This window comes from Tachysurus vachellii, chromosome 1 (genome assembly GCF_030014155.1).
Source record: "Tachysurus vachellii isolate PV-2020 chromosome 1, HZAU_Pvac_v1, whole genome shotgun sequence".
Taxonomy (NCBI): Eukaryota; Metazoa; Chordata; class Actinopteri; order Siluriformes; family Bagridae; genus Tachysurus; species Tachysurus vachellii.
In genome coordinates, this window is record NC_083460.1 from 12,921,666 (window position 1) to 12,936,125 (window position 14,460).

General features: G+C 39.6%; 1 protein-coding gene across 1 annotated transcript; it reads right to left on the minus strand.

Annotated features, from left to right (window-relative positions):
- Positions 1–1,228: 1,228 nt before the first annotated feature.
- crispld1b (cysteine-rich secretory protein LCCL domain containing 1b) lies at positions 1,229–12,118 on the minus strand. Its single transcript, XM_060873261.1, has 15 exons — positions 11,997–12,118; positions 11,214–11,518; positions 7,940–8,058; positions 7,574–7,706; positions 6,939–7,054; positions 6,696–6,796; positions 6,194–6,379; positions 5,676–5,736; positions 5,520–5,586; positions 5,020–5,150; positions 4,737–4,780; positions 4,580–4,652; positions 4,410–4,479; positions 3,770–3,903; positions 1,229–3,203 (listed from the first exon to the last, which is right to left on the minus strand). The coding sequence occupies exons 2-15, from the start codon at positions 11,469–11,471 to the stop codon at positions 3,152–3,154; spliced, it is 1,545 nt and encodes a 514-aa protein (XP_060729244.1). The 5' UTR covers positions 11,472–11,518; positions 11,997–12,118; the 3' UTR covers positions 1,229–3,151.
- Positions 12,119–14,460: the final 2,342 nt, after the last annotated feature.

A 14,460-nucleotide genomic window follows, 5' to 3' on the forward strand; every position in this document is an offset into this window, starting at 1 on the left:
TTTACATTGACTGTATTAAAGATCTGAACAGTAATGCACTAGCTAGCAAAAGGGTACACCTCGGTCAATATATAGGCTGTTTTGCGTTTCTATTTTTCTTGCATAGCAACAGTGTTGCCATGACTAACCACTGTTCAATATGAGGGTGCTGTGTGTCCTGCTTGACTTACGTTCTGTTCATGCAGAAAAAATGTTAAAAGTTATTTCTTAAATATTTGATTGTGTCTCAAAGCCTCCTGTTTTTCATTGCATTGCAACGAAAATATTTATCGCTAATACAAACAGTGATAAGTAACCAACAAAAACAAACAAGCTAACACATGAACTGTCATAGCAGTAAACAAGCTATAACTAGTCTTTGTAGTAAACATATCAATTAGCAGTAAATCAATAGATATAGCATACATCACAAATTACCATTTTATAAAGAGGAGAAAACTCAAACTAGCCTAAAAGTATACACAGGCTAATCCCAAGCTTTACAGTAAATACACCAGAGAATTGCTTATTACTTAAATGTGCTCCCGATGTAATAACAGAAATCTTATCTGAAAAAACTGTTTTTGATTTACATAAAAGTGACCTCAGTAAAAAAAAAAAGAAGCTAAATTAGCATTTTGTTACGTGTTTCTGTCAGAAAAAAGTGTCATAAAACCTCCTTAGTTAAGCTCATATATCATTTATCATCAAGAATTAACGTTAAAGGTGATGCTACAGATACTATTACTTCTACTGCTAATTGCAATAATAATAATAATAATAATAAAAGCTCCTAAAGATTTCTGAGGCAAAATTTTCTCTCATATTCATTTTAGAAAAGATTGGAGCATAGCAGGAAGCATGGTCTGATGGAGAGCGTTAGTAGGAAACGAGGGTGAGGAAAAGGGACACACACACATACAATCACAATGGGTGTCTTTGTGTGCGAGTGTTTGAGGTATGATCAGCTTTCAGTTTTTCATTCTGCAGCTCGGCCGAGTTCCAGAGTGAAATAAATAAAGCACAAAGCAGATCAGTTACATATGATTCAAACACACACACACACACACACACACACACACACACACCATCAGTTTTGATCATATTGACATTTATTTTAATGAAAAAATAATACCTATTCCACTGCAGGTGGATTATTTGAGTGAGTAACTGAAGCTTAGGCATGTGCTGATAAACACTTCAGAAGTGAAGGTATTCAGAAGTGATAGATTTGAATAGAATTGATAGATTTGAATTTCATGGATTTTATTTAACACTTTATATAAAATATATGATTTCCTGAACATATATCAGAGATTTTCTCATCTATATCCATCCTCATGATACTGTGTTTTGTGTGTGCATTTACATTTAAAGATGAATATAACCTATATAATGTGCAGTAATAATGTGTTATTAGTGTAGTGTTATTAAAGACATATGTTCATTTACTGTGTGATTAAAAACAAATATCTGCACATGCCCACTGACAGTGTGGCTTTATTCAGCATGGAAGAATAATAAATACTTAAAGTAACGTTTCACTGTCAGTTCCCCTCACCCTGCGTTCACACTCGTACGTTTCTCTCTTTTTGTAAGAAATAATCTGTATTTTGTTTAGCGTGTTGTGATTTTTTCCTGGCCTGCCAGGTCCAACTCCACTGCGGCAGGAATACAAAACAGTACAAAAATAGAAACTTCATTATCATAAAGTCGTAACCTCATAGAAGGAAAACAACTCAATAGGGTTAATAGGGCTTAGATACACCAAGCTGCCTGTTTATCAGGTTCACCTACACTATAGACGCACTGCTGCTCTGCACAAATGTATTGGCACCCCTCTACACCCTGTTCATTGATCAAAAAGGGTGGGGTTTAGCAGCAAATTATTGTATGGTGTTGGTATCCCCACTACAGCACTGACAAATACAGAGTGACTTTTACACGATGACATGAAGTCTAGAGAGAATGTAGATATACCTAATAAACTGGCAAGATTGGTTGCATGTAATCGATCCCATTATTTACAGATAGATGGCATTTATACAATTAAAAAAAGAACTTGTTAACAAAAAAGTCTAGAAAAGTCCAAAGAGGCCATGCTAATTTTCTGTCTTTTTCCTGTCCTGTGATCCTGAACGTATTGATGATCCTGAACATGATCCTGGTGATATTTTACTGAGACATGCTTCAGACATGCATTAGCTACACCGTTCAATCCAGAATTGGTTTTATGTCAGAATTAACATAATCAAATTTAGAATCAACGTTTAGCCATGTACCTAAACACAACACCTAGCAAACACTAGCTTCTTTGTAGCTATCACAGCCATTCTAATTTGATTAACTTTTTATTTGATCACCATTGAAACTGTGTTTTTAGTAATTTTGAGAACATAGATGATTTAGATATTAATTTTATCTATAAATTAATTTACACTATGAATGAAGAACTTTTAAATTAAGGCACAAATTGGTTCTTTAACTTAACTAACAGTTTAATTATCTAATCTGTTACCTTTCTAGTAGCTATCAATGTTCAGCAAAAGTTAGACTGATGTATAAAGTCATAGATACACTAATATATCAAGTATTATTAAGTTAAAACTCTTGTGCTAACTATAATGAAACACTCAGTAAGGTTAGGCTGAGATGTATTTTAAGTGTTATTTTAAACAACTCTATCAAGCTAACTATTGCATAAACTGCTAGCAACAAATTAATCATGTGTAAGTTCAACAGTATGCTAGCCAACATTTGGCAGGTTTGCTAGTAAGTTCTTAGGCAGGTTTTTACAGCTTGGTGGCTAAAGTGTGGCAGAAGGAGACTGAGCTACAGCTACTTTACAATAACAAAGAACTTTCAGATAAAACCTGGAAAACTACACTGTCTAGCTAATGCTAACACTTTTTTTCGATAATAGAACAGGACAGAAGAAAATAAGGCCTGGCCTCTTTATCCTTCTGCAGAAACTTTTAGAGTAAGAATCATTCACAACATGATATTATACAGAACATGTACACAGAGCTGAAGTCTGCTGCTTCCCCATTAGCCATATGGTTGGCGTTAATGTCTTTTTTTGTCTGTTGAGAGTTTTTTTAGCCCAGCATGAGGGACGCTGTTATTGTTGGCCATTCTGCTCCGCAGTGGCATGTGTCCTTGGACTAGGGCTTCAGATCACCGCAAAAACTCGGAACGCTTTTCCTCTTGTGGGATTCTGCAAGCTGGAGGGAGACACACACACACACACACACACACACTCATTTACATGTTTTATGAGTCGAGCCACTAATCCCACATGCTGGGTGGTCCTTTTATCTTTCTCAAATCTATAAACTTCGACTCAACCACAAATGAAATTAAATTAGATCAGCTGATTCAATGCCCAGCTTAAACCAGCATGACATCATTGGCACACTCTTCCATTATTTTGATTTTGACATTAAAGAGTATGTTACATCACAGTTTCCCACAATGTTGCTGAGTTCTGGACTCTGATTGGTGGTCTGGTGTTGATTAATTCTCTCTAATAACAGCTCTGATAGTAGTGCAGGCTTATATTAATGCACTCAATCTGATTATTTATTGTTTCTATAGTAACAGCTCATTCACAGGGATGTGAACAGCACATGCTCCACTAATAATAAACTGATTACAAAAATTGGTGACACAGTTAGGTTTCCTATCGTATATATGGAAGGATTCACCAGTGTCAGCACTTTTTGTCTACTTTCACTACCTGGTGGGGTTACATTTCTTTGCAGTTTCTCAGTCACATGGCAGAAGTTACCTCTCTGAGGCAACACTGTTCTGGTGTGAGCCTCTGTAGGTTCGTCTCTTGTCTACCGGCATCACATCCAGATATCCACCTGAATCATTCTGAATTACACCAGCATGAATCGCAGCCCGACAAATACTGGAGCTCTGAATAAAAAAAAACACAGAGAGAGAGAAATATAAATTGCAAAAATAATTTAAAATTCTATCTCAGTTTCATGTTGTAACACTACCCCTTAATTCATTCATTCACTCACTCATTTTCTACTGCTTATCCGAACTACCTCGGGTCACGGGGAGCCTGTGCCTATCTCAGGCGTCATCAGGCATCAAGGCAGGATACACCCTGGACGGAGTGCCAACCCATCGCAGGGCACACACACACACACTCTCATTCACTCACGCAATCACACACTACGGACAATTTTCCAGAGATGCCAATCAACCTACCATGCATGTCTTTGGACCGGGGGAGGAAACCGGAGCACCCGGAGGAAACCCCCGAGGCACGGGGAGAACATGCAAACTCCACACACACAAGGTGGAGGCAGGAATCGAACCCCGACCCTGGAGGTGTGAGGCAAACGTGCTAACCACTAAGCCACCGTGCCCCCTACCCCTTAATTAACGGTTCATATTCAGAGAGAACTTACATCTGCATAGTAACGGGTCCCGATCACACGGGCGTGGCTGCTGTACAGGCAATTACGAGGACAATACAATCTAAAAAAGCAAACAGTTCATTCAAGTGACAGGTCAATGCTAATTACCAGCTTACAACATGCATGAAGTATCTTTGCAAAGTCAAATAAAAGTGAATAACCTTGGGCAGTGTGTGACAGGCTTTTTGAAAGGACAATATTCAGACACTGTCATGTCACAGGATATCGCTTTTACTGCAGAAGAAAAATCAGATCCATAACAGCTTCTGTTCTGATGTAATGAAGTTCATTAGTTATGCTAATGTCATTTGTACTGACCTGGAACCTTCAGCACAGTGAAGGCATTAGCACTCTGCTCTTTCCTGAGGAGGAACAAATGAAAAAAAAGTCAGAGCGCTGTTCTTTTCCTCTATCAGTCAGAGTGTGAGTCGGAGAGTCAGTTTGAGTCATTATAAGTCAGTGTGACTCAGTGAGTCAGTGTGAGTCGGAGAGTCATTGTGAGTCAGAGAATCAATGCGAGTCTGGATAAGTCAGTAAGTGATTGTGACTCAGTGAGTCCGTGTAAATCAGTGTGATGGAGCTGAGCAGCATGGAGACTTACGCCAGTGTCTGAACTCCGTTTTCATACGACTTGGTGAAACGTGTCCGTTTGCCAACTCTCGTGATGTCAAGCCAGCCTCCATCATCGTCTATGATCCCGGCATGTAATCCGGCACCGCAGATACTGGATTGCTTAATAAAACAGGGTCATGTTCTATAGATTAGTTTGTTAAGTATAAATGGTCTCAACTGTAAATGTTTAATGCTTTGGATCTTTGACAAAACAATTCAGCTAACAGTCTTCCCTCACCAGCTGCTCTCTCTTCTGTCTCTTGACATTAATAAGACAAAAAAGCAGCTGAGACTTGACTGTTACGTCTTTAAACACATCTGTGAAGGTCGTGTTAATGAGCTAAAGAGTTGAACAAGCCATGAAAAATCAGGGATAAATATAAAGTGTTGTTGGCCTTCGTTACCACGTCTGACTTCCTGTTCATCACTGTTCTAATTTGGAAAGTGCGACTGTGCGTGATAAAAGTGAGTGTAGCTTAAATCACATACCACATCATAATATCCTGAGCCCAACACTTTTCCATGGCGGTATAAACAACCAGGTGGACATTCATACCTGTTAATAAATCAGATAAGAAACGACAGAGAATAAAATGACATTCGCATGCAAACGCAACAGAAAAGATGAGACAGTAAAGCATTTACCTGTTACAGGTGGTTCCTTTACAACAATCCCGTAACTTTACATCACACTCCACTTGCTGAGCTGCAAAACAGGACGATCAGAGTACACCTGACTGACAGGAAATGTTTGTAAGTACCATTAAGGGCAGAGATTGCATGACCAGGAAATCAAACTTAAATTGTGTAATGTTCACACATTGCCATTAACACTTTGTTCTTATGTAAATCTTAAGTTCTTATGTAAGTCTTTGCTTCTTCACCTGTTACACAGGGCTGCGGATTTTCTTAAAACTGTGTGCTGCAAAACCATTCCGGTGACAACGTCTTGACATTTTGCTTGTTTACTTACTTAAAAATTCTGTAAACGTCAAATTAAAAGTAAATTCAAACCATAAATGATTAGTAGAGTCAGTTTGTTCAACATTGTAAGGGTTTATTGGTTTATTTATTTATTTTATAGCATTACTCAGTAATAGTTATTAGAGTTAATGGAACAATGTAAGAGTTGTATGTGTGTAAACATAGCTAAAAGCTCTTACACATCTGCTCAGTGCTGATGATCTCATTCTTGTCCATGCCCTGGTTCTGTGGTGGTGTTGGTGCTGGTGTTACTGTTGGTGTGTGTGAGTGATCAGCAGATGGAGATGAATGGCTGTGTGAAGGTTCCGGCTCAATGAAGTTATTTTCCTCCAGCTCAGGGGCTAAATAACTCTGACTGCCATCATCTGAATATAAAAATTTACAAATACAAATTTATATCAGAAATAATCTCAAATCCACACCAGACACTGTCAGAACAATCCCAGGTCCAAATGCAGGTGCTCATTCACACCCACACTGTTAGCTTACCTTATTTCACCGATTTAATTAAACACAAAACACAATGGATGTGGATGCAACATTGTGTATTTAAATTATTCATCAGTATAATAATTCAACGTTACATTGTAATTGAATCCTGAAAGTGTTAATTCCACACTGTAGGTGTTAATTTAACAGTAACAGTACAGTAAGTATTAAATGAACAAATCTGAACGCTACCTTTAAAGCAGAGATTGTCTCTGCAGCCTCCTCCGTAGCTGGACGGACACGCTGAGCACGGCCGGCCGTGTTTATACGGGGCATGACCCCACCAGTTCCCCCTAACATCATCACAACAGTATGTAAACTACAACAAAACAAAACACTGCATTTCATAGTTCATGAAGGAAAAACTGTTTAGCAAAGTTTCTTTACATGACTAATTCATGTGTCAGTTAAACGCACATGGGGTTGGTTACTTACGGTGGCGAGTAATTACACACGAGGTAGACAGCTTTGGCCCAGATCATTCCCCACACGTTCATATTGTAACACACGTTAATGGCACAACCGATTTTATTGCTGGTGGCCCAAACCAACTGCAAAAACACGCCGATTTAGATTGACAGCAGTTATGTGACTATGATCATTCTCTCATTCTGAGTATCAACACACCTGGAGATAAATTTCTGTTATATCACAGCAGGTATATTCTATCAGGTTTCAGCTGTTTTAACACTTCATATTAAACCCATCTGGAGTTCACTTCAGGTGAACCTGAATGATTTCGGCACATGTGAAAACAATGTGCATCCAGTAACATGACTGGCTGAATGTTTTATATCGTGTTATGGCCTGCAGATGAAATGTAGCATGTTTTATATACATATATTGTGTGAAATGAGCATTTGGTGAAATATGATGAAAATCACGCCAAACATTCAGCATCACACAGTTTATACCAACATTTAATCACACTATAAAAGCAGACTGATGGGAAAATGATGCAAACTGACTGAGCTTGTGTCAGTTTTTAAAGAAAATACTTCACTTCAGATATACATGTTATCATTAAGCTTTGAGTTGTATTGTTGCTGTATGAAGAAACGTGTGTGTACCTGTGTGTAATGTGTACAGACAGGTCCGGAGCACCTGTAGGGACAGTACGGGTTACACTCCTGTGGATAGGGGAAGCTGAAGTGCTGAACTTCATCATACCACGCCTGCACGTGAAAGGTCGGAGGTCGTTCTCTACAAAAACACAATAAAACAGATATATTATCCTTTTAACAACAGATTAGCAAACACTTAGCAAAAACTACAATCCTAACAACACTTTGCAAATAACCAATGAATATTTGTGTGAAATAAAGTATTTCTCACACTGGAAAGTGTAGTGAGGTTACCACAATGGCAACAAAGTCTGATACTGAAAAATATTTGGGCAAAAGAACACAGTGTTTTATGTGAGAGCTGGAGTTCACCTGCCCCAGTGCACACCCAGGTTCTGTCCGATCTGCGTGAGCAGGTGAGACGGGCCGTGCTGCCACAGACAGGTACGAGACCAATCCTCTGCACTGTGCTCCAGTTCAGTGTCCCACACCTGAGACCACACACACATAGACACACACACATCTATTACTTGTTAGCTCCCCCATCCTTGTAACTAAAGAAGCAAACTTTAACAGTGAACATGTCTAAAGCAACATGCTGATTATTTATAGAACTGCAATGTGACCGGAAATTACGTTTTGTTGACTTCAGCATGGTAAAGCGTTGTTAAATTGTTGTATTTTCTTGCTCCTGTGCGTAGGTTCATGGCTGTTTGGTCACTAGGACTCTCTGATAGAGATCAGATTATGGCTTAACAGCTACAGTGTGTTGTGCGTCACTGTGTTTGGACAAAGAGCTGTATGTAGCAGCTCGGACGTTTTCCTTTGTAAGTTGTGCCCAATGCTGCTTCATTCATCTACCTGAAACTTACTAATGTGCACTTAAAGCTGATTGTATATGCTAATTTGTTCCATGTGCATGGCTGTAAATGGTAATTCTTTAAAACCAGTGTATTTTACCCATTCTAGTAAACCACATTGCGTTAAACAAGTTCTGCACAACTTCACACGAATAAGGGAAAGTGTCACGAGTCAGGACTGGTTCTGGTCAGGCAGGCATTCCAGAAATAGGTGAAAGTGAGTTTTTCAGTCATACACCAGCAATAAACCTTCATAAACATAGCAGTTTTGGATGGTGGCCTGTGATTATGTTCACCACAAGCATGCAGTTCTCAATGTGAGAGCGCTGCTGCAATCCACTTGTCTAATTTTTCGCTCCAAGGTCTGTCTCCGAGCTTCTGTGACCTGATTCTGGCTTCCTGCCATAGCTCACTTGCTATAATTCCTCATTAATACTGAGTCCTGAATTTAGAGTTCACTGCAGCTGAAACATGAACCCTCTGTGACCTACACTGCTTCCTGTTCAGAATAATTACCCAGAAGTCTTTAGGGCAGCCGGTTGGTTATCGTGCTCTCCTCTTTGGGGGCCACACACAGAACCACAGTGTTCTGCTCGGCTCCAGAGATGAACAGATTAGACTCAGAGTGGCTGTGAGAGCTGGCCGGCGTCAGTGTAAATGCTCACAGAACACACAGCTGAGGGGTTTTTAAAATTGTAATCACTTAAAAATTTATTATTTACTTTTCTCTTTTTTCTGCTCTTAATTGTCTGAAACTGTTACTAGGCAGGTTTGAATCCACTGCAAACCTTTGGTCTAAAAATTGTTCAGACAGAAAATGTCATAAAACAATATATTCTGGAAAACAAACAAATAAAAAAATATAAATATAAATATAATTTTGCCTTATAATTCATATAAACATATATGACAGCATTTTTTGCAGGAAGTGACGTCAGTATGTTCAATTTATGACTAAAAATTAAATTTATTGCTAACATGATCACATTTTATGACCACATTTTTTCACTGTTGCAGAAACTTTGTTGTCAGATGTGCAAAGAATCAATGAGTTTGTTGAGAAGATGTCTGTCAAAGACACTGGTTCAGAGGTGTGATGAGTTCTGATGTACATTTCTGGAAACATGAAAAACATGAAAAAATCAAACGCGTCCCTGTTGCTAAATCTATCTGCCACCTGAACAAGAATTTATGATCCAATTTACAGCCTATTAAATGCAATAAAAAAACAAGAATGACAGGCACAAAGGCCACGCCTCCTTCACCAAGAATGACAGGCACAAAGGCCACGCCTCCTTCACCAAGAATGACAGGCACAAAGGCCACGCCTCCTTCACCAAGAATGACAGGCACAAAGGCCACGCCTCCTTCACCAAGAATGACAGGCACAAAGGACACAACTCCTTCACCAAGACTGACAGGCACAAACTCCACGCCTCCTTCACCAAGAATGACAGGCACAAAGGACACAACTCCTTCACCAAGACTGACAGGCACAAAGGACACAACTCCTTCACCAAGACTGACAGGCACAAAGGCCATGCCTCCTACACTAAAACTGACACTGCACCTGTCTGACATAATGAAATTCTTTCCCTATATTTATCTTTAAAATTTGATCCCTGAACATGAACTCTTGACCTTTGACCTGAGAGGCACTATCTGTCAACACTGTTGCCAGCTGCACTGCGCTGGACAAACCTACTAAGAACCAGTGTGTAATATTTGCTGAATGTCCATTACTACTCCAATAACCGAGAAGAAACAAGAAGAAACAGGAGTTCTGGCTGGAGGCCATCAGCAGCAGGAGAGCTGAGGTTTGAGTGAAGGGGCAGTAAAGGGTGCTGCTGCCTTCCTGCTGAACTGAAATGTTTGCAGTCGACCACAAACATGTCCATCGTTCAAGATTCTTTTCACCTCCACTATAACAGTGAGAAACTGATGCACAGATTTGGACAGATGTAATCATGTAAACACCAAGGAGAGATTTATAGCTCATCCACAATGCTGCTATTGACCTACAGTTCAGACTGAACACTATGTTTTAGACTATGATGACAGGGTGGTCTTGGGGTAGAGCAGAATGAAACATTAATCCCACAGCCAAATATGATGGTTCTCAGCACAACATAGTTAAACAACAATGATGCCATTGACTAACAGATCTGACTGATCCTGATCTTTAACTTGATGACCTCCAACTGGAAGCTCTAGAACTAAAAACTAGGGTTTTTTCACTTGGATGTTCACTAAATAGCTGATATCTAATTAGCGGAACTCTAATCAGTAGATCTCAAATTGGTGGACCTCTAACTGGAAGATCTCTAGCTAAGAGATCTCTAACTAAATGTTCTCTAACTGAAGGTTTTCGATCTAGATCTCTGGACCTTCATCTAATGACTTCTATGTTAATGATCTAAGGAAAGACATTGACTGACTTATTACTTTCCAACTTTATGGAAACTATGTGATATTTCTTGAAAGAAACAAGAAGAAATGAGTGGTTTGAGTGAAGGGGCAGTAACAGAATGATAGCGCTGCTGCCTACCTACTGAACTAAACTGTTTGCAGATAACCACAAACTTGTCCGTCGTTCAAGATTCTTTTCACCTCCGCTATAGCAGTGAGAAACCGATGCACAGATTTGGACAGGTGTAATCTTCATGCAAACACAGAAGAGAGATTTATAGTTCATCTACAATGCTGCTATTGACCCACTGCTCAAACTGGACACTGTGTTTTTAGACGATGACAGAATGGTGAAACTTTTATTAAGTAGATCTCACCATGTACTCCATGTTGGATGCAGGAGGATAAACCTGACCCCTGAGCTTGTTGTGGAGGTCCAGAATGAGCTGCATGTCGCTGTGAGAGATCGCTCTCTTGCCCCTCGATCTGGATTCCCACCATGAGTCCTCCTTATCCATGTACCTCTCCATTATGGCTTCAAGGTGTGTGCTGTTGGGAATGAACATAGCAAAAGTGCAGTGGATGTGAAGGAGGAGCAGCACGGGACTGCTGAGCCAGCGCTGATTCATTTCCATATTTCAACCACTCAGACAATCAACCCAATGGAATATCTCTTCTTCACCTGTGAATGCAGAGCAAGATAATAAAATGATATAATATTCTTTTATCTTTATCATTTCTGACAGTGTTTACACTTCATACTTCTTTATTCTGTCAGCTGGAGCTTTTTAACATTAATCTAATTCATCTCAATACTTTTCATGAAGTGTTAAAGAAAAATAAACACACATTTCTTTTTTTAAAACTCTGGCTGGTTTAAATGTTAATGCAGTTAATGCAGTCTCAGGTAGAATTCCTTGCACAAGCGTTGTTTATTATTTGCCTCTGCAGAAACAGTCACACGCAATATTTCCACGTGCATTGTTTTCACGTGCAATAAGTTTATGACTCGCAATAAAAATATAAATTCACACGCATAACACAAAAACAACGAGCTAAAGGTTAATAGCAAGCATTTGAGGTTTGAATAAAGACATCAAAGCAATTCTTCATCCATGCAAAAGCAAAACAAAACTGATGTTATTATACTGCAAACTGACCTTAATGCAACGCGGAGACTTTTTGACAGTGTGTGTATGAGTGTATGTGTGTTGCAACACAGCTGTCCAGATTCATTCACACCGACGTGTTTTCTTTCAGACGCGCTCGAGCTCCACTGATCCGCGCGCGTGTAACGGACCACTTCTTATATCCAGTTAGGCGGGACTTTTATTTTAAACCCCACCCTGTGAGCGTAAACACCTTTCCACACCTTTTCACCACTATGTCGTTCAGACCCTGAACAGGAAATATAACGACTCACTGCATTACAACGCCGAAGACTTCAACAAGAATTGAAGGGTTACCTTTTCTTTTACATCATTTTTTACATTACATGCAATTAATGCATCACTTCCAAAATGTGAAATAAACATGTATTGATTAATTTATTATTTTTTCCTTATTACATACTTCTAATTTTCAGGATTTGGCATAATATATATATATATATATATATATATATATATATATATATATATATATATATATATATATATATATATATATATATATATATGTATGTATGTATACACACACAGAGAGAGTTTGCCCATGTAGATTGTTTAATGGGGGTGTGTTTGTGATTGGTTGTTGTGTAAACCAGACTAGCATTAAACATGCCATCACTCTTCTTACTGCTGTCTGAAAGGAAATACATCCAACACATTCCTTTTTTAAGGCATTTCATAAGGACTTTAAAAAAGGACTTAATAAGGTGAGGACACAGACATTAGCGTCAGTTCTTGCATGTCTCCTGGCAGGGATGGTGTTCTCAGGGTGATGAGTGATGCTGGATTTCCAAAAAGCATAGTGCTTTGTGCCAAAAAGGTCCAGGACAGAAATCTGAACTTTGGTCTCATGAGACCTGAGAACCTTTTCCACATGTTTGCTGAGCTGTGGATCTTTCTGGTTTCTGCAGAGTTCCATTGATTCTTGGCTGCCTCTCAGACTAATCCCTTCTTCACCTGGTCACTGTTTTTGTTGAATGTCCTCCCCTTAACAGTTGTCTTGTATTCTTTCCATTTCTTCATTAACAGATTTTCTGGTGCTTCTCAGGAAGTTGAACCTCTGGGCTGTTTTGTTTATAATTAATACTTGGCTGATGCTTTTCCTGCTGCTAGCTGCATGTGGAAATGTGTGTGCCAACATGAAAATTAAAATATGACGAAAAAATCAGCAGCTCTTCACCGCATGGCCCTGATGTGTGTCTGGAACAACTGGAACAGTGGTGCTCTGTGTGAGCTGAAGTCTCAGAGAAACCACCATACACTAAAGCTCTGATTCACCATTCAGCCTCTCCACACACAACACAAATAGCATTCTAGGGGCTTTAAAATAACTGCAGACACAAAAAAGTTTATAAAGCACCATGAAAAGTCACACACACGCTCACAAAGCCAGTTACAGTAGACCTTAAGCACAATAACATTAAAGGTGGAAGGTAGCACCTTGATGATTTTAGGCTAAGAATAATAAATTTCTATTTTAATAAACGCAACCGAACATAATGTATTTTGTTAGTTAGATTCGTAGAACATATTCAGCCACAGTTGCACAGGAACAGTGAGTCAGGTGGGAGGAGAACGATTTGAGTCTTCTTGGTGAGGTGAGCCAAATCACCTGACTCACTCATCCACTCAAAAACCTTTCCTATAATGCCAGAATTCCCATTGCTACCCAGAATGCATTGTACGAACTCATTCTGATGTAATTTTGGTTTAAAACAGCTGAGTAAAACATGGAGAGGAGAAGCACAAGGCTATGGTCGTTCCAGGTTCCTCAGTGAGTTCTGACCTGTGTTTATATTTTTCTGTGAAAGCTGAGCTATTAGGGGCACGGTGGCTTAGTGGTTAGCACGTTCACCTCACACCTCCAGGGTTCGATTCCCTCCTCTGCCTTGTGTGTGTGGAGTTTGCATGTTCTCACCGTGCCTCGGGGGTTTCCTCCGGGTACTCAGGTTTCCTCCCCCGGTCCAAAGACATGCATGGTAGGTTGATTGGCATCTCTGGAAAATTGCCCGTAGTGTGTGATTGCGTGAGTGAATGAGAGTGTGTGTGCCCTGCGATGGGTTGGCACTCCGTCCAGGGTGTATCCTGCCTTGATGCCCGATGACGCCTGAGATAGGCACAGGCTCCCCGTGACCCGAGGTAGTTTGGATAAGCGGTAGAAAATGAGTGAGAGAGAGTGAGCTGAACTAATAGAACTTTTGTTATTCAAAAGAGAAGGGGGTAATTCTTTAATTTCTGAGCTCCTGAGAACCCATGCCAATGCTGCAGGTTTGCTAAAGTTAGACAAATAAAAGCACAGGCCAAAACAAACTGATGGCTGGTTTGGCGTTTCTCATTTTCTCAGGGTCTGATTTGAACCATGTGCAGATGTGCAACAGGTTTATACACCTGATTTATCTTCATCGACATATGGTTTTAGATCCCCAGCACAAACACTCTTTACATGCTACACCAA

What these genes read in the sequence shown, in the direction of transcription:
- crispld1b (XM_060873261.1), bottom strand. Translation starts at nt 11,471, where the DNA reads ATGGAAATGAATCAGCGCTGGCTCAGCAGTCCCGTGCTGCTCCTCCTT. An exon ending in CCTGTCACACACTGCCCAAG is followed by an intron (nt 4,480 to 4,579) that starts GTTATTCACTTT and finishes TTGCTTTTTTAG; the next exon opens with ATTGTATTGTCCTCGTAATT. An exon ending in AACAGTGTTGCCTCAGAGAG is followed by an intron (nt 3,204 to 3,769) that starts GTAACTTCTGCC and finishes GTCTCCCTCCAG; the next exon opens with CTTGCAGAATCCCACAAGAG.